An 18,314-nucleotide genomic window follows, 5' to 3' on the forward strand; every position below is an offset into this window, starting at 1 on the left:
ACCTAATATTACTGTACACATTCTAAATAAAACACTTTACTAAAAAAATGCAAACATAAATGACAAAAAATATCAAATTTGTACTGCTTTACTGGAAAACCTTGAAATGCCTACACCTTTCAGTAAATGTTTATATATTCTGATTTTTTATGTAGAATGAATGAATCTAAAGTGATTTATTTTTATTACTTTTTTATTTCGTTTTCAATTCTTATTTTGTTTGGMGCGCAAAATTAGGTAATATTTCAAATGTTTTGCGCAGTGCAAAAAGAAGAGATACTGAAGTTAATTTAAATAAGTATTTCATATGCATAACATAARTAACATAATTTGTATACAAAGAAAAAATAGTAATAGTAATAGTTATAGGTAGGTTACGAGTATTTGGCAGTAGCGCATGAAGGAAGTTACATACTTTGCATTTCATTTCCATGATCAACACAAACGAATATGGTAATACACTTAATTCTCCTCGTAATCATATTCATCGAGATTGTCATCACTTCGGTTGCGTATRATTTTTGTGTTATTGTTCACAGCGCTGCCGCTATTATTGCCATTAACATTGCTGTCGATGTTGGTGTTGGTGTTGTATGTGTTGCTGTTGTACTTGCTGTAGCTGTTTTTATAGCTGGCATCAAGAGCAGCAATACTGCCACCATAACTGGTTGTGGACGTGTTGTTCTTAATGCCGCCGACATTGCTGCTCACGCCACGACTGCTGCTGCTGCTGCTACTGCCAGCATTGCTGTTGTTCTTGTTGCTGTTGCTGTTCACACTGCCGCGACCGCGGTAATCACGTCCGCTTGCCTTGTTGACGGCTACCACATCATTCGGGCTGTCATAATCACCATAACCGTCCAGGCATACGCGATTGCATTCCTCCAACGATTTGAAGTTGTTGACGTTGCCCGCACAGCCGCCAAAGTAGAACATGGCGCACTTCATGCGACGCATATCGAAATAGTAGCGCTTCACTTTGGCCCGACAGTAGCCAAAGTCCATGGGCAAGAGACATGTTTCCGGTATGCCTGCAATCAGAATGCAAAAGCATACATATATAGTAAATTGGAAAAACACTATACACACAGCAGACATATATACATATGTGTATGAATACATGCATACAAGTGTCTGTATATACATACATACATACATGCATATACATACATATATAGTATATATGTATATATATTGCAAAATTATTGTTGCTTGATGTCATCACCGTTGCGCTGACTTACTTAGTTGGAATGTAATTATAAGAACATCGAGCCACAGGTACTTGAAGCAAAGCTCGTTTTGTTCTTGCAGATACACAGGAGATTAATTATGATTAATTGCTGTAAATGAAGTGGCATGCAATGTGTTGAAAAGAACATGCCGGTTCATTTATAATATATGAATTGTGAAGTAAGCAAATTGTGATTGCGTGTCCAAAGGAGTCAGCGACTTGTCAGTGACTTTAACACTTCTTTGCGAAATGCGTTTTTTTACTCTCAAACTATGTCCGCTTTCAGCTTAGCACCCTCGAAACAGCAGCAATTTGTTACTTGTTCGTATGAAATTTTTGGGCAAGGCAAAAGCTATGACTACCCCTTACAATCTATGGTGTAGTCCACAGACGAGTGCAGTTTCGAAGGCTTGTATAGGCTCAAATAGAATTAAAATCCTTTAGATATAGAAAATATTCGAGTCTGCCCATCTACATGAAGTATAGTCTTTCGGCTCCACTAATTTGTTATTTATAATTCGCCCACTATGCTAAATTACAATGACGCTAATCCTATCCGAAAAACTGGTAGGCCAATAAACCAGGCGTTGGACCAGTTTCGCTTCTTTGCGATACAAGGTGGAAATTAGTCATGCTAGAGAAGACATCCTTTAGAATGCCTGCGCTGGACGYGAATTTTAACAGACTATYCGGCYTCACAGTCGATACCTCCTCCAGTGTACCATAACGTGGGGWYCCCAAATGCTTACAGCGCAGTCTTGCCAAAACGGGACACTTGCACAAGATATGCTCCATTTTCTCCCCAGTTTAGTAGGGTCATATTCACACATTTTGTTTGTAGAAATGTAGGTCGGGTGGATCTTCTACTATACCTTTTTTATATAACAGTTTATGTCGCAAGTATAAAAAATAAGCCTTACACGGCTATTGCTCTTATTAGACGGCACCCTAGAGCCGTTATGGACAGAATGGGAGAGGATCGGTGCTCCCTTATCCTCTTGCGGTCTACTGTTATATAGCTGGGCTTCGCGCCCAGCTCAGTGCTGGGACACAATTGGTACATGCGCTGTTGCAAAAGCCTTTTGGACCAAGATCGTTGGCAAAAGATCAGGTGATCTCTTTGCCTTCAGTAAGSCTAGCCTAATGGGGTTTTTAAAGGGGCATTGCCCTATTGGCGTCAACGCAGTAAGCCTGGAAATCCTACCGGTCGCTATCTGTCGAATCCGTATGAATGAATATGAGGTGGAAACAACTCAACACTTCCTTCTTGACTGTTCCGCGTTTGGGCGATCAAGACTTAAGCATTTGGGTGCACATACTTTCGGACATCCCATCGAGCTRGCGGGAGTGAAAATTACACGCCTGTGCAAGTTTGCATTGGCCACTAAGCGTTTTGCATATTTATAGTTCGAACACACGAGTTCTTCCTTTCTATGACATCACAAAGGATTACACATAGYAKTCCACAAACGATCTKTTYGAYCAGCCAACTAACCTAACCTAATCTAACCTAACTTGCTTAGAAGAACWGCGCTTAAACATTTGCTTTATTAAAGTTCTATAGAACATCGCATAAACCAGAGACCCAAATGGTAAAAAAATTTCCAGTTTTTAAATATTTTTTAAACTTTTATTAATTTCATTTTACCCAACCTTGCAAACAGTATTTCGAAAAAAAATGTTCTCTTTTCTTGTTTACTTTTTGGAAAACTGCCTTACAAACAGGATTTTGAAAATTGCTTTTAATAACAACTCTTGTATATGCCTCAACTAATGCTTTTTGTATTCTTTCAATATAATATGTTAATTTACCCAATATAAAACTGGTTCACATATCGGTTGCGTTCGAAAATAACATATTCCGCTAGCAATCAACTCATTTCTGCATATCCAATGCAGCAATTGCACTTGTTTCTTGTTTACCTACATTTTTTTGTGAAAAAAAAAAAACAATTCACAAATATTTTATATTTTTCACTCACCATCATAGCGATCTGGTGCATAGAGACCCACAGTGGAAGCACTTGCCGCCAACCCACAACCCAACACCACACTGATCAACACTAGACAGGACACGAATAGCTGCATCTTCATTTCACTTTCTACTGCGCGTGTGCGTTTAGCTAAAATCATGCACTCACTGTTATTTGTTGCGTTCGACAATGATCTTGTGAATGTTTGCTTTACCGGCAACACACCGAATCTATGTCAGTGACTACGGACTGGCTGCCGTTGGAAACTAAAACACTACGCGCTTTCTCACGCTTACTCACACTCTCGCGCACCCAACAAAGCGCTGGCAATTAAAAAGCAAAACTTGCTAAAATAACGGTAAACAATTTGCAGTTTTCACTGTACGCGTTTGCGATTGCCGCTTATCGACGATGACTACTGTTGCGGCTGCTGCTGATTGTTCACTGTGGCACAAGTTGCAGCGGCGCGTTGTCTTGTTTGGCTGGCGAATGCGCGAGCGTATGTATGTATGTATGTATGTATGAGTGTATGTCTGGCTGTGTGAGGCGCTCAAGTGGAAAATTCACAAACGTTCGTCTATGAAGTTGTGTACGTTTTTCGAATATTTTCGGTATTTTTCTCTTTTTCGCCTTTAAACGTTCAAATTTTTCAATTATTCATTAGCCACAATCACTTAGCGGTGTTTAATAGAAATTCAAGCATGACAGCTGAAGYCTCGCACCCAAAATCGCGTGCCAATGTGCTGATTTKTATTTGGATTATTTTTAAATATTGTCTCAGGTGCACACAAGTTGCCTATAGGCTGTGGGCTGAACGTATTTACATATGTACGTTTGTATTTATAAGCTTTTTTTGCACGTAGGTGTCTTTTATAGCTTGGTTTTGTAAGTGTTATTCATACTTTGTCTGCGCATGCGTGTATACGCGCTTGTTGCTTAGAATATACTGTGCCCACGGCAGCTGTGCGCCGCGTTATAAAAACTTCCAACGACACACCGCCAAAGAATTCCGATTATTCCAGCAAACGCAGTCGTAAAAAAATCATAACAATAATACAAAAGGAAAATAGTATATAATTTCATATACTACACTTAAAAATGCTTTTATATATATGTACGTATGCATATACATACATAGTTCTATACTGTTGAATTCAAATTRTATCAAAATACATTTCGAAACTTTTGTAAACAGTTTAAAAACTTGCTGCGTATTAAAACCAGTCCTCCTCGTCAGTCATCCGTTTGTCCGTCCACCTGTTCTCTGCTCTGTCATTGCGCTGAAAGTAAATATTCTTAAACAGTAATAAACGRTGCTGCGTCATCGACATCGCCGCTAAGTTGACAATTCTCGGGGCTTAAGCATGGTATGGCTTACTATTACATGAGATGAAATTTGGGAGGAGGAAAGTTTATAGAACTATTTTTTTCTGAACAGCGGTAAAGTATTCAAAATCTGGATTTTATTTTCGATAAGAGAAGTTTAGACCTTACACCATACTATCTTTTATCCAAGACACAGCCCAGTTGTAGAAAAAACCACCAGAAATTAATAACCCCTTTTCAGGTTTCATAAGAAACTTTAAGCAATAAAAACATATTGTGTTAAATCTAGAAATCAGCCTTATGTGAAAATTATAATCTGTAGTTTATACAACCTTCAGGCGTGACTCTAGAGAATGTCCGACTGTGATGCTGATTTTTCCTTWGTCATTCACTAAKGAAGCTTAAGGAAAATTTGTAGTATTTTAACCTCTRCTCAGATGSTCTCACCCTTTATTTTTTGCATTMMAWTWCAWWWCATAAATTCACTAACATACGATTACATATATAGCTTACATTCTAGTTACTCATATCCCCAGTTGTTTGTCGAACGAGTTTATTTTACTCACTTCTGAGCCCACAATGTCCCCACCAATCGATTTGGCTTATTGCCAGTGACAGTGGAAGTGGAGAGCGTTATGCTGCAGCGAAAAAGGTGTGCGTGCACGCATGCGTGAACGAGTTTCGAAACCACACGGAGAAAAGTTCGTCATATTTTTGTTGAAGAAAATTATTATATGCGCTAAATTAATACAATTATTTTCGGCTAGAAAAAAGAGTTTGTGTCTATACATAAAGTTTAACAGGCTTTTACATCATGTCTGCGGCAYCTGYATAAAGGGTTGATAGCGYTAATTGCCTRTATTGAAATTTTGAGCTTCCACAATTTGACATCATCATTTATCATTAAATGTCATTAAATTATTTCACCACACATTATATAATTTCGCATCAATAAATGATATAACTACACATCACATGATCTTGTTAATTAATATTAATCAGTTGATCTTACATCAACTCACATGACCGTACATCAGATTACATGATGCGACATCTCATCAATCTTTAGAAAATCACATTATTTAATATTATCACCGTTCACATTACCAAAAAGTTATCACATCACCCTATTGAGCTACAATCACACTATGATAAATTATAATTTTTGTTAATCCCCCGATTTTTAATATCATTATAATTAACAGTGTGGTTATGATTTTCGAAAGACAGACATTGAATATAAAACTAAAACCTCCTTCGTTACATAAAATTATATAACTTATTTATCATAACTACATTTTTAATTCTGATCGACTAATTAGGAAAATACTACATCACATGATATTATGATATGAAGTTATATCACTTCACATCATATGATATCGCATCAAAATATCACTCAATAAATGATATAATATTAAATCTCATGCACTAACACTAAGTCAGATGATCTTATATAAAATCACACTAATGTACATCACATCATATGATTTACATCACATAATGCGATATCTCATCACTTTTTAGAATCTTAACGATTCGGATGAAATTATCAACAGCAAATATAATTCGAGATGGTAGTTGTGCCCTTGACTCCCTCACATCACCTTATTGAGCTATTATAAAAAGACAGTTTATTATTGGTTTTATTATTATTTTTAGATCACTTAGAGCAAAACATCATGAGTTGCTTCCGTAGTAAACACGACTTTTTGAATCTAGCGCCTCCTGGTGGCAACATCGATGTATACGTCGACTGGTGCGTTAGAATCTGCTATCTTTATCGACTGTCATTTCATCGCTTGAAAGTGAAGTTATTAAGTCGTCAGGACATAAATGACGATCCACATGTGGGCCAATCAAAATCCGTGATCACTGGAAATTCCATCGAAACTGTGCGTAAATTCATCAAATATCAGCCGAAATCATCATTGGTATTTATGGAAATGGAATTGAACATCTCCAAAGCATCGATTTATCGAATTTTGACCGAACATTTGGGCTTACGAAAGGTGTGCGCATGATTTGCTCCGCACAAATTGACTGACGACCAAAAATTGCTCAGAATCCAACATTCGAAGGACGATTATTTGACCAAAAATCAGATTTTAACCAYTAACCGCTCCGCATATTCACCTGATATGGCACCGTGCGACTTCGTCCTTTTCGGAAAAATGCATTTGCTCATGAAAGGAAAGCGTTCTGYAGACGTRGMGGCYATTCAAAAGGCTTGTATCGGTATACTGGCGGCSATACCGGCAAACGAGCTAAAACGCTCGTTCGACTTGCTTTTAGACCGTGCAAAAAGCTTTATTGAAGTAGAAGGAGACTATTTTGAAWAAAATAAATTGATTTTGCCGAAACCTTTTATTTTTTCATTCACATTTCCMGTGTACTTTTTAACTATCGAAAGTGGTTTCTAATTGTAATAGGTGCCTTAACTAAGCCAAAAAAATTCCCCATTAACAAACACATATGTATAATAGTGTAAATTATTGTAGTACACACTTAAGTGTGTATATATGTACATATATGTATGTATGCATACTCAARCGAACACCTCCACTTCATTTGTTTCATTTGTGCATGGGAGCGACAGTGATTTAATAAAAATAATTACAAGTAACAAGTTAATAAACAACTCAAACAGACACTATGCAACAAAAATTAATTATTTGAAATTTTCTTTCAAASAAAATTTTTTCCACCGGTATCGGACGACTATGGCAGCTGTATACAAACTCATCGTTCGAAATCAAATTATTATAAGAAAACTCTCTAATTGAGCAGCATATCTTAACGAAATTTTGCAAAGTCTATTTTCTTAGACAATGCTAAGATCGTAGAACATATTGAACAGATCGGAATACTATAACACATATGTACATAGTTGACATGCAACTGACCGATCATAAGCAAGTCTTTGTATGGAAAAAATTTCCAGTTGATAAGATAACTTCACGAAATCTGTCTCAGGCTATTTTCCAAGGCAACGCTATTAGCTGGAAACATATATAGCATATAGTTGCCTTGCAAACTGACCGTTAACATTTTTCTTATTTCCCCCTCACGAAAATCATGACTGCTTCATCGTTTTATACCGCAAACTGTTACGACGTGTTATACATACATATCGATTTCACATGATCTGCAACAGGTTGCTAATAAACACCTCTCGTTCATAATTTTAGTTATAATTTTTTTTAATTGCGCATAAAATCAATTTCATACCGAGCAATTAAGCGCAATCACATTCCACTGTCTTTTTTTTTTTTGTATGTAAATAATACACAGTGTGTATTTATAAACAAATGTTGCGCAACTTAACTGTTTATTAACAAAAGTGAAATAATAATTATTTAACAAATACTCATACTCATACTTATATTCATGCTCATTTGCATCAACGACAGTTAAACGCCTCAATTGGTACAACACAATCGATTGTGTAATTTATCGATATACATTGGTTGCAACGCTTTAAAGGCAAAGCTTCTCACATTGCTCTTTGGTGTCGAAGCGATTGTCATTACCCTGGCAACCGCCATAGATGAAGTCCTCACAGGCCTTCGATTCGCTATTGTAGAAGACCTTCGGATCGGATTTACGGCATGGACCCACATCTTTGGGCTGCGAGCAAGCTGTGCACGAAGAACATAAAATATCGAGGTATGTTTAGGTTGAAAGTGAAAGGTATTGAAAAGTGAAATGTAAATTCAAATTAGTTGCCAATTCTGCTCTCCGATCTACTCACCCGACTTGTCAAGGGCTTGTACGCTGGCGCACAACAACAAAGCGATTATGGCGAATACATAGGCGAATAGTGTGCATTTCATCTTGCTGCTGTTTATTTGATTTGACTTGAGGCTGACGTTAAGTAGTTGTTGTTAATGCGTTGACAGACGCTTTGCTACTGAATGCCAGCAAGCCCTCGAAATCAATGCTTATATACAAGTTGAGGGCGCTGTTGAGCCACAATACTCGGACGAGTTACCTGTGTTAAAGCCTAATGTACTTATGTATGTTTGAGCGAGTGTGTGTAAAAATAAATTCTATAAGTGTGAAGCAAGGCAATGTAAAGTCAACGCTGCAATGTGCAAATACTTGCCGTGTATTGTTGTTGTAGCCGATTGATAAGTGAATCCCAGCCTTCAGCTGATTTTGCAATTAACGCCTGTTTGTCACTGCACACAGCCACACACACACATATAGTATATCGCGCTCGGCGCTTCTGAGATCGTTTGTTTGATTCGAAAACTTGACCTACGGTCAACACCGGTCCGGCATATGCTAAACAGAAAGGAAATAATAAACAATAACAGACGGTAAAGCTGTGTGTGTGTTCATAATTGATGCCTAAATTAGAATAATAAATATGAGAAATTTCGGAGCAGACTTTGATAAGGCAACTGCAAGATTAATTAACACCTGTCTCTTATACACATCTAGAATAATAAATATGAGAAATTTCGGAGCAGACTTTGATAAGGCAACTGCAAGATTAATTAACACATAAATTAAAACAAATCGGGCAGAAACAAAAGAAGAAACTAGAAAACAAAACAAAAAAAAAAAAAAAAACAGAAACAGAAAATAGAAAACAGAAAAACAAAAAACATTTAGTCACACACTTTGTCTTCACTTCACACAGTCTTCAAAGTGTTTGTTGTTGTTGTTATGTAATGTTTTGTTTATTTTTTTWAGTTTTGCAACAACAAAAAAATACAACGAAATTAAACTTGTTTCGTTAAAGTCTTTTGCACACAACTTCAGTTTTCCCACTTGGCTTCGTAATTTCATCGTTGCGTAAAGGATAAGTGCATCCTCCATATATATGTATGTATGTACATATGTATGCGTAGGTGTTTTGGTATATTGCATAATAAATAAGTGGAAGAGTAACTTCGAATTGCCGTATTCCCTTTTTATGGATTTAATTTTCGCTGCCCTCAAGTAAAACATGCCTGCCATTAATGCATGCGCATTTTTATACCCTAAACAGGGCATATGAAGTTTGCTACGAAGTTTGCAATACCAATTAGGAAACGTGCGGGACCCGTTAATATGTATATATAAATTATCAGCAAGACGCAATGATTCGCTTTAGTCGTCTGTTTGACTGACTGTATATATATCCCAAGAGACTGCTCATTTATCGGAACCACCGATAAATGATCAATATAACATACATATATCTGCTATACAACCAAACGTTTAGAATCATGTCCTTGTATGAACAACTTTTGTTATTCGACGATATATYYTCTCTCAATTYGAATTCAAAGTAACGGTATAATTTGGAACAGGCTGAAATTGCTTAGCTAGAATGATTTTTTCAAAAGCCCCACCAGACAGCGTATAAAACATTATATGCTTTCATAGAGCCACCACTACCCTACATCATTTTTGGTGAGAGCCACCATCTTTTTCCAACGGCTTCCCTACAACAATAAAAGGCGATTGATGCCTTCCTCACACTCTCCTCGATATTTGGCTTCCATTAGAGCTTCATATAAAGGATAAGCCCCAAGTACTACCTGTTTAACGAGAAAATCCCGCCCAACGTGGGGAGAGTAACCTCAGGGATTTTGTATCTTCTAGTAAATAAAAATAGTTAACCTTTATTAGTACTTAAGGCTAATTCGCAATGATCAATAGCTTCGAGACTTTTTTATGGTAGGAACTGTTAAAAACCTCCCTTAATACAAATTTTTTCATGCTTTTTAAAATTTTTATATTGAGACACATTACGATTGGTGTTACTATCTCTTAAATCGTCTAAAAGCTTCTTCTTTACTGGAGTAGACACCGTTTACGCAGTTATAACCGARTTTACAGCAGCGCGCCAGTCGATTCGAGATACAAAGTGCAACYAGGTCCTTCTCCACTTGAAATCTCCAAAGAAGTGGAKGTCTTCTTCTTCCTCTGCAACCTCCGGTGGGTACTGCGTCTAATAGTCCCAGAGCTGGAGTGTTTTCATCCATTCGGACGATACGAGCTAGCCAGCGTAGCCGCTGTCTCCTAATTCGTTAAACTACATATGTCAATGTCATCGTATATCTTGTACAGCTCATCGTTCCATTGACTGCGGTATTCACCGTTGCCAATATGTAAAGGGCCATAAATCTTCCGCAGAACTTTTCCCTCGAAAACTCGCYACGTCAACTCATCAGTTGTTGTCATCGTCCAAGCCTCTGCACCATATAGCAGGACGRGAATTATRAGTGACTTATAGAGTTTGGATTTTGTACCAAGTACCACCTGTTGGCCAGAACATCACTCTTGGTTTAATTATTAGATTCAGAATCATATTGAAAGCGAGTCAATAAGATAATAACTMAAAATTTTTTCCTATCTGGACATACTTTAAAATGATAGGGCTTTAACTGATTAAAGAAATTGTTATAAGGTAGGAAATTTGAATTTGAAATGCCCATTACATAGTTCTTGTATAAATAAATCACAATTATAGTTTATCTGTAACTACCGTAAAARTATGCTTCAATATTTGGAATATTATAATTTATATTTCACATAATTAATCGTAAATAACACACATTATTTTGATTTATCAGCTTGAAATGGATAATAGTTAGCTAATAGGGCAAATGTCGTATTTGGTCTTCATTGTTGAATAGGATTGTTAGAACCCATATGTTTCCAATGTATTTATTACTCTATTATAATAATTATTATACTCGTATAAATATATATATTCCATATTTTTAGTACTATATATCAGTATAGAAAAAACTTGATGTAACAACTATTTGGAAACTATCATAACCACTATTAATATGCTCAAAAAATTATTGAAAAGTTTTAGGCGAAAAGCTCGGCGTTCTTACTTTTTTGCACGCTCGGAGTTGCTTACACATCTACATTGTTGTGTGAATTTAAATGGTAATTTAACTGACAGTAAAACAAGTTGCGGAAGGGTAGTAGAGAATGCCTTACTTTACAATACTCACTTGTTCTATTTCRAATTTTGTAGTAATAAAGTAATGCATTAAAAACCGGCTGGTTGCAAACAAGTTAATAGCCCTTTTTTATTAACTGATTGCCCTTCTAAATTTAATTAGTTAATTGCAATTTAAAAGTTGGGATAGGTTAGCTTTGGTAAGCTAAGGTAAGGCTTTTATACGTGAAGCCACGACTGATCCCCTTGTATACTAAAAACGACGGTCCCTTGTGATGCTCAGAACTACTAACTAGTGCATTCCAAATCGGTTGAAAGTAAACCCTTTCTTATTTATTGATCATGTTTTTTTTTATTAGTTTATTGCGATTTGAAGCTTGGGATATATTAGGTTAGTTAATCAAGCTGATAATTGTGAAGGCACGAATGATCGCATTTGAATAGTTAGAAAGGCCGGTTATTTATGATGTCGAAACCCTAGGTGTGGATAAAAAGTGCCGGCGCTTATCGATTAAGTGTTATAAGAGATTACATAGGTGCTTAGCTTAGAACTTGGACGAAGGATAAAAACTGAAAATTGGCTTTTTGGCAGACATTTTAACAAAAAAGGAAAATTTCAGTGAAAATATCGTGGAATTATTTTTTTTTCAAATAGTTGTAATCGAAATCTCAAAGACATSTGTAATATTTCATTATGATCAGTTGAATAGTCCTCTGGAAATCTTGCCAATCGTCTTCCAATACACAGTTTCGAGGGAAACGTGTTTAAAGTACTCCAAAAGCTTCGTCTTATCCGCAAAAGTATCAATAGGACTGTGATGTCCGAGGGATTCCGGAGTTTGGACTTAAAGTACTCTAAACATCAACATTATCAGCTTGGAAAAATTTACGAGAAATGTGTATTAACTGTATATAAAATACAAGCCTTTTCGACTAGCCCACTATGAAGTTTTGCTGAAAATTATAAACTATATATAAACAGAATAATTAACAGCTTACTAATTAATAGCAAATGTCTATTGCCATACACCATTTTCGATAAATACATATGTATATGTATGATAATTTAAACAAATGATGAATCAACAAGTGAAACGTTTGGGACGAGTTAATCACAAGTACTTAATGAGCTATCAACATATTACAAAGTCAATTTGAACTAATTGTAGTTATATTTTTGTAGTATAATTTTTGATGGTAATTAGTGAATACTTTAATAAATTAAGTTGGGTTAGGTCCAAGTACTGACTCGTGCGATGCATCTAGAGACAATTAAAGCCTATACTACTATATTAGTGATGGCTTTTACTAATTGTCGTATAATTAGACKAGAATAGGTGAGGCTAAAAGAGTATTTGCGGCGAAATATCTTCTAATAAAACCACGTAAATACAAATAGTTCGATTTCAGGCAAGTTYGATCATACGGATATTAACTCCACTGCTTCTACTTACTTATTTGCTCAAGGATCAATTTACAACTCTGAATCGCTATTTTCCAAATGCAGAGTTTTCTCATTCTCTAAATTGAACTATCGGGTATAAATTGTAGTATGTGACATATGCCACATACATTCTATCTTATATCATAAGTGTGATTTTCTATACGATAAATGACTCAGTAGCTAAGTTGTAGTAGTAAAGTGTAAAAATTATCACAAAAAATAACAGCAGTTAATAATTATGGAAATACCCAATTCTAACATTTGTGTTAATTGTAACTGTAAATGCGTTCTGAATATGCAATTTGAACAGAGTTGCAATGATATATAGTTGGATATATACAGTTGAAGAGTTATCGAATACTTTGTAATTGACTAATTAAACAAAAGTATATATTCTCTCAAGGCAGATTGGTTCCTATAAAAACTGAAATACTTTCACTCTTTAAGGAAAGTTCCTCCATATTTCACACAGCATCCATTTCTGAGGCACTTTAAGAACCACTTCACCTGAGTCATAGGTATTGTAGTCGGCAAAAATCCTCTTAGCTGTATCCCCCAGAGGGTGTCGACTGGACAATGAGTGTCGCTGCTTAGAATGCCATGATCTCAAATTGGCTTCTGGTAGAGTCATTACATTGCAGTCGGGCGGCTCTTAGCGGAGGCTGACGTATATCCCCTTATGTTGGAGTGCTTTATATGCATCCTCAGAAGTAGGTGAATGTCTAATACAGCGGCCATTGCTAATGAGGTACCTGGCGGTATGTATAAAAGGCTGAGGGTAGAGACCTCTGAATCCAAGACTCGCCTTGGAGGAAGATAATAAAACGAAGCGGACCGGAATATCGGTCCAAACATAGGTGGGAGACGAGGGTGCAACCAAAGGCGGGCACAGCGATCGCATTAGCTGTGTCGCCAGCGGCCACACCTCCTCTGAAACGGAAGCAGTTTGCGGTGGTTATAGTGCTATTGCCAAATCAGCTTTACAGGTCACTGATACCATAAATGCAGAAASGGAAGAACTTTTCCGCTCTTCTGTGCAGGCCGAGGGTTCCCACTCTGGTAACAAGAGAGGGCCCTGGAAGAAGCCAAGCAAGGAGGGGTTGAAGGCAAAATCGAGATAAAAGGCGGTGGTTGGAATATGTAACCGCTTCGTAAGCAAGTCAAGCCTGAAGGAAGACGAGGAGAAACTCGCAATTGGTGTAATGCCTCCAGCGTATGCTAATCGCATTGAAAAGCACATCGTTGGAAAGCGGCAGCGCTCAATGGAAAGTGAAATTAAGGCGTCCTCGAAAAAGAGGATGTGTAAAGACGTAGCCGAGAAGATAGGCGTCAAGCACGCGTACGACAAACCGGCAACGTCCAAGGCAGCAGCGGCGGTCAATGAGATTGCGAAACGGCACGTTGTGAACCCGAAACATGCTCTGCGGCTACTTCAAAAGCAGAAAGGCCAGTTTAAATGGCAGCAGCATTCTAAAGTGACCTTATYTCAACAATTTATTCGGAAAGTATGGCGCTGTTTTTGACAAGAGGTGATGTTAGCTTACTATGGCAGGCTCGTGAGCCACGCATATACTAACATTGGTTATTGACAGTGCCAGATGGAGTACCGTTACGTAGTTCATGTGAAGTAATCCATCAGAATGCAAGCGCTTGGTGCGAATTTCCATAGCTTCTGCGGTCTCACTACATTTCCTGCAGGTATATCGATCTATCAGCCCCATTCTGCATGCATGTGCCACCACCGAACAGTGACTAGTGAGTATTCCAATCATGTTTCTAGTCTCTTCAATTGAAAATTATTTGGAACTTAGTGTATTTTTGAACGCTTTGAACATGACTTTTGTTGTTTTGCATTCCAATAGATCATWCCAACGAATTTTAACCCTTCGTGCTATGCCACGCCACGTTTTAAAGACATRACAGCCGTACACCACTCTTGGCAATCCCATCCACTAACTCATTGCCGYCTATGCCTTTGTGATTTGGCACCCAGTAGAAGTCAAGACGGTTGTGCCTGGCGAAATTCTCTACTGTTGCCCTGCTTCCAAAGATACTTTTGGTCCATATGCGAACCGATGTAGATATTAATTGTGAAGTTATCTGCATTATACTTAGGCTAGCTTTATGGCTTTCCCGTGTTCCGACAGTTTTAAAACCAGCCTTACGTGTCTTAGACAATAATCTATGCCAAATTTCATAAAGATACATATCTTAGTAAATAGCAAAGGTGCAATTAAAAAATTTGATAGTGCTTCCGAAAAAGATCGTTATCTCAAAAACAGGTCTCTTTTGAACGCTACAAACTTTGTATAAATAACAATGCTTATGATCACCCGGAAAATATATCAATAGGTAATGAAAAGATATCGCTTCAGATATGTAACATACATAACATATAACAACATGGCATCATTATGATCAAATTGGCCCAAGAAATATATATATTTTCCGATTTATACGCCATTATTCGTGATATCTTMTAAGGTARTCGAAAGTCTAAGTTATCACCATGYAATATGACGGCATGTCCTAGTTTACACCTCTGTGTTCATTCAAAAGAAATATTTGGTTTGTTTTTGTTGTTGTTAAAGTTGAAAAAAGATTGTGAAATTCGAATAAATATGAGTTTACTGATTCAAGTAGGATTAGCTAACACCTGCTTATGTTGATCGTTGTGATTAAAARGCATTAAATTCTTTTAAAACGTATTTATTTAAAAAAATATACTAATATTTTGAACAATAAATGTATAAAGTAGTAATTACGCATAATAATATTAAAAAAAATAAAACATTTTTAATATTTTTTAGAATATTTTACTATTATTTTTCAGTTTATTTCCGTTATTTGCAACTTATTCAGACATAAAATTAAAATTTTGTTCTGGTCACCCCTGAGTGGCTGARGGCGATCGCCGCGAATGTTACAATTTCACGATTTGCACCAGGCGCCCAGAAACGTCAACAAACATCACATCTAGCCGAGTCGCAAACCGCCACGATCGCATGTACAGTACAAATAGCAAAGCTAAAACCACAGACACCAACCCTATACACACAGGTACAGTACGCAGTGAAAATTGATGCAGTACGCGTACATATATTTGTGATAGTGCTATTGATACGCAGAAGGGAAGGGCGATGTTGGGTAAAATGCAGGTTTTTTTTTTGTAAGATTAAGTACTCACCAAACACAATTACTTAATATTTTTATTATTTATATACGTAATATTTAAAATAATTTTAAAATATAAATATTTATATATTAGTGTGCGTATTAAAATTAAAAGGATTTTTTCAAATCGGAATGTTTCCTTTATTTCATCGGTATTTGAAATGGACTTTTGGTATGCACCATCATTTAATAGCGCATTATTGGCATATTATCGCGTCGACATTCCTCGAAGGTGAGAAAATGTTTCGTCATTGTATTTGTAGCACAGCTGCTKGTATAGAGACTCACACAATTTCCGGTAGCGGCATTGTAGGCATAACGGTGCAGCTTATTGTCGCAGAGCAAAGGCATCGGTGGTAATTTACAGGCAGGCACTGCAACACGAGAATCAGAGGATTAAATATAAAAAGTTTTGTCAGATTTGGTCCGGCAGTTTTGAAAGGCGGACGGTGCTTTGCTTATTTAAGTTGTAATGATGTAATAATTATGTAATTAATTTCTATTCTATTATTTCTAATTATCAAAATATATATCGATTCTCYCTGCGCGTTTTTTCATCTTTATATATAGATATGTATTGCTTTTGGTTAGTCTCGCTAAAGCTCGAGAACGGCTAGACCGATATGGCTAATTTTGTTCTGGAATTATTTGTTGAWGTCCAGAGAAGGTTTAAAAGGTGGATAAACAAGAAAATTCTCGGATTCATTTCTTTTTCTTTTGGTGTGTCCCCTGTCGTTCAGTCATCATATTGAAAGGATATTCTCTTAGAATCTTTATATCTTCAGAAGGTCAACAATAAACTTCATTTTAGCTAACTTTAAAGTGGCCGATTCGATATTGTCTGACTTACATATTTTGTGTGATTTTGGAAAAATTGGTGAGACAATGTCAGAAGACGTCCCGAAAGTCCGAGGATAGAGAWTAAGTAACACACTACTGTAAGGCCCTCACTTTGTTTGTTTTTTTTTCAACCTCTTTCGATTTTGTCTTTTGAAACTGTATTTTAATATAACCACCATATGGCCTTATTCCTCCAGATATTTATATTCATAATTTTGACATTAAACAGTATTTTAAATGTACTTTTTTTTATAGTGAAATATCTTATTGTATTAACTTTTGACCCATAAAAGTGATAATTATTAGCGAAACAAAAATTAAAAAAAAAAAAATATTTTCGTCTAGAACAATAAAATACATAAGTAAATGGATATGCATATTATATWTATAAACATTATCACATACCTGATCGGTTGACGGCGAGACTATTATTAGCACAGATCTTTTGTGTCGCGAAGACAAGTAAAAGCAGTATGACAATTACTCTCCGTAACGGTAAAAAGTCAAATCTTTCAAYACGCAGCATGTTGTTGTAATGAAGTTTTTGCTTTGTATTTTGTTACTTTTGCAAATATATCACATAAATCAGAAGGGAGTTAACTGCAAGATCACTAATTAGGACACTTTAAGAACAGCACAGATCGGGTACGGCGCACGTTCGACTACTAATTCGGGTTTTATATTTGGAACATACTTTTAATGCTTCTTTGCAGTTGCACTGGGTGAAGATTTTCTAGCGCGAAACACATCAGAAGAAAACGCACGACCACTGACGTCCCTCCTTGGCAAACGATTGCATTCGCGTTTTTTTCGTGTTGTGCAACAGCTGTGACAATAAATTGCAATTATATATATKAAAATAATTCTTTAGTTTTAGACCAACTTTTCAGGCAATTTCTTTTTGAATGTTCTCTTTGAAATCTTATTTTATTTTATTTTTTTTGTATGTTTCTGTTGACTTTGTTTCTTTTTATCTTTTAACACGCGCACCTTCGGCGAGTTAGACAAGCGTCAGCAAATGAATTATTCTAATTGAGCAATGAGTAATGCAGATTCTGCCTTTTCTGTGGCGTATTTTGTTTTTGCGATTTTTGTTTGCTGGTTTTTTGTTACGCTTTGTTTTTAAAATATATTTAATTATGTTGAGTGACAAGCGGCGCACGACAAACGACAAAAGAACGCTGCGAAAACTTCAAAAAGTACATTTTCCGTTTCGAGTTGTTTACTACGATCACACGTACGGCAAATGGGGAGGAAACATGGAGGTGATAACTCGGTAGGCATTTGTTTTCAAGAAGTTATTTTTTCGCTTTGCGGAACMGCACATTGGCCACGTAACTGTGTTGGTTGAAACTGTAGAAAGCACTTTAAACACGTGCTGTTGTTGTCAGCGTGCGACGCACAGTG

The 18,314-nt window shown here is 36.5% G+C and overlaps 3 protein-coding genes across 3 annotated transcripts; all 3 read right to left on the reverse strand.

The window, feature by feature from the left end:
* Positions 1-236: 236 nt before the first annotated feature.
* LOC108965574 (GATA zinc finger domain-containing protein 4-like) lies at positions 237-4,141 on the reverse strand. The gene is made up of 2 exons (XM_018928096.1): positions 3,214-4,141; positions 237-1,031 (listed from the first exon to the last, which is right to left on the reverse strand). Exons 1-2 carry the CDS (start codon positions 3,362-3,364, stop codon positions 463-465), a joined length of 720 nt encoding a protein of 239 aa, XP_018783641.1. The 5' UTR covers positions 3,365-4,141; the 3' UTR covers positions 237-462.
* Positions 4,142-7,828: 3,687 nt separating this feature from the next.
* LOC108965577 (protease inhibitor-like) lies at positions 7,829-8,524 on the reverse strand (the record flags this gene model as incomplete). Its single annotated transcript, XM_018928099.1, is given in 2 exon segments — positions 7,829-8,171; positions 8,285-8,524. Coding segments are annotated over 2 exon segments (243 nt in total). The 3' UTR covers positions 7,829-8,010.
* A 7,599-nt stretch (positions 8,525-16,123) lies between these two features.
* On the reverse strand, positions 16,124-18,171 carry LOC108965576. Its single transcript, XM_018928098.1, has 2 exons — positions 17,313-18,171; positions 16,124-16,441 (listed from the first exon to the last, which is right to left on the reverse strand). The coding sequence occupies exons 1-2, from the start codon at positions 17,431-17,433 to the stop codon at positions 16,254-16,256; spliced, it is 309 nt and encodes a 102-aa protein (XP_018783643.1). The 5' UTR covers positions 17,434-18,171; the 3' UTR covers positions 16,124-16,253.
* Positions 18,172-18,314: the final 143 nt, after the last annotated feature.

The sequence above is a fragment of the Bactrocera latifrons genome, unplaced genomic scaffold, assembly GCF_001853355.1.
Source record: "Bactrocera latifrons isolate USDA-ARS-PBARC rearing strain unplaced genomic scaffold, ASM185335v1 scaffold_142, whole genome shotgun sequence".
Taxonomy (NCBI): Eukaryota; Metazoa; Arthropoda; class Insecta; order Diptera; family Tephritidae; genus Bactrocera; species Bactrocera latifrons.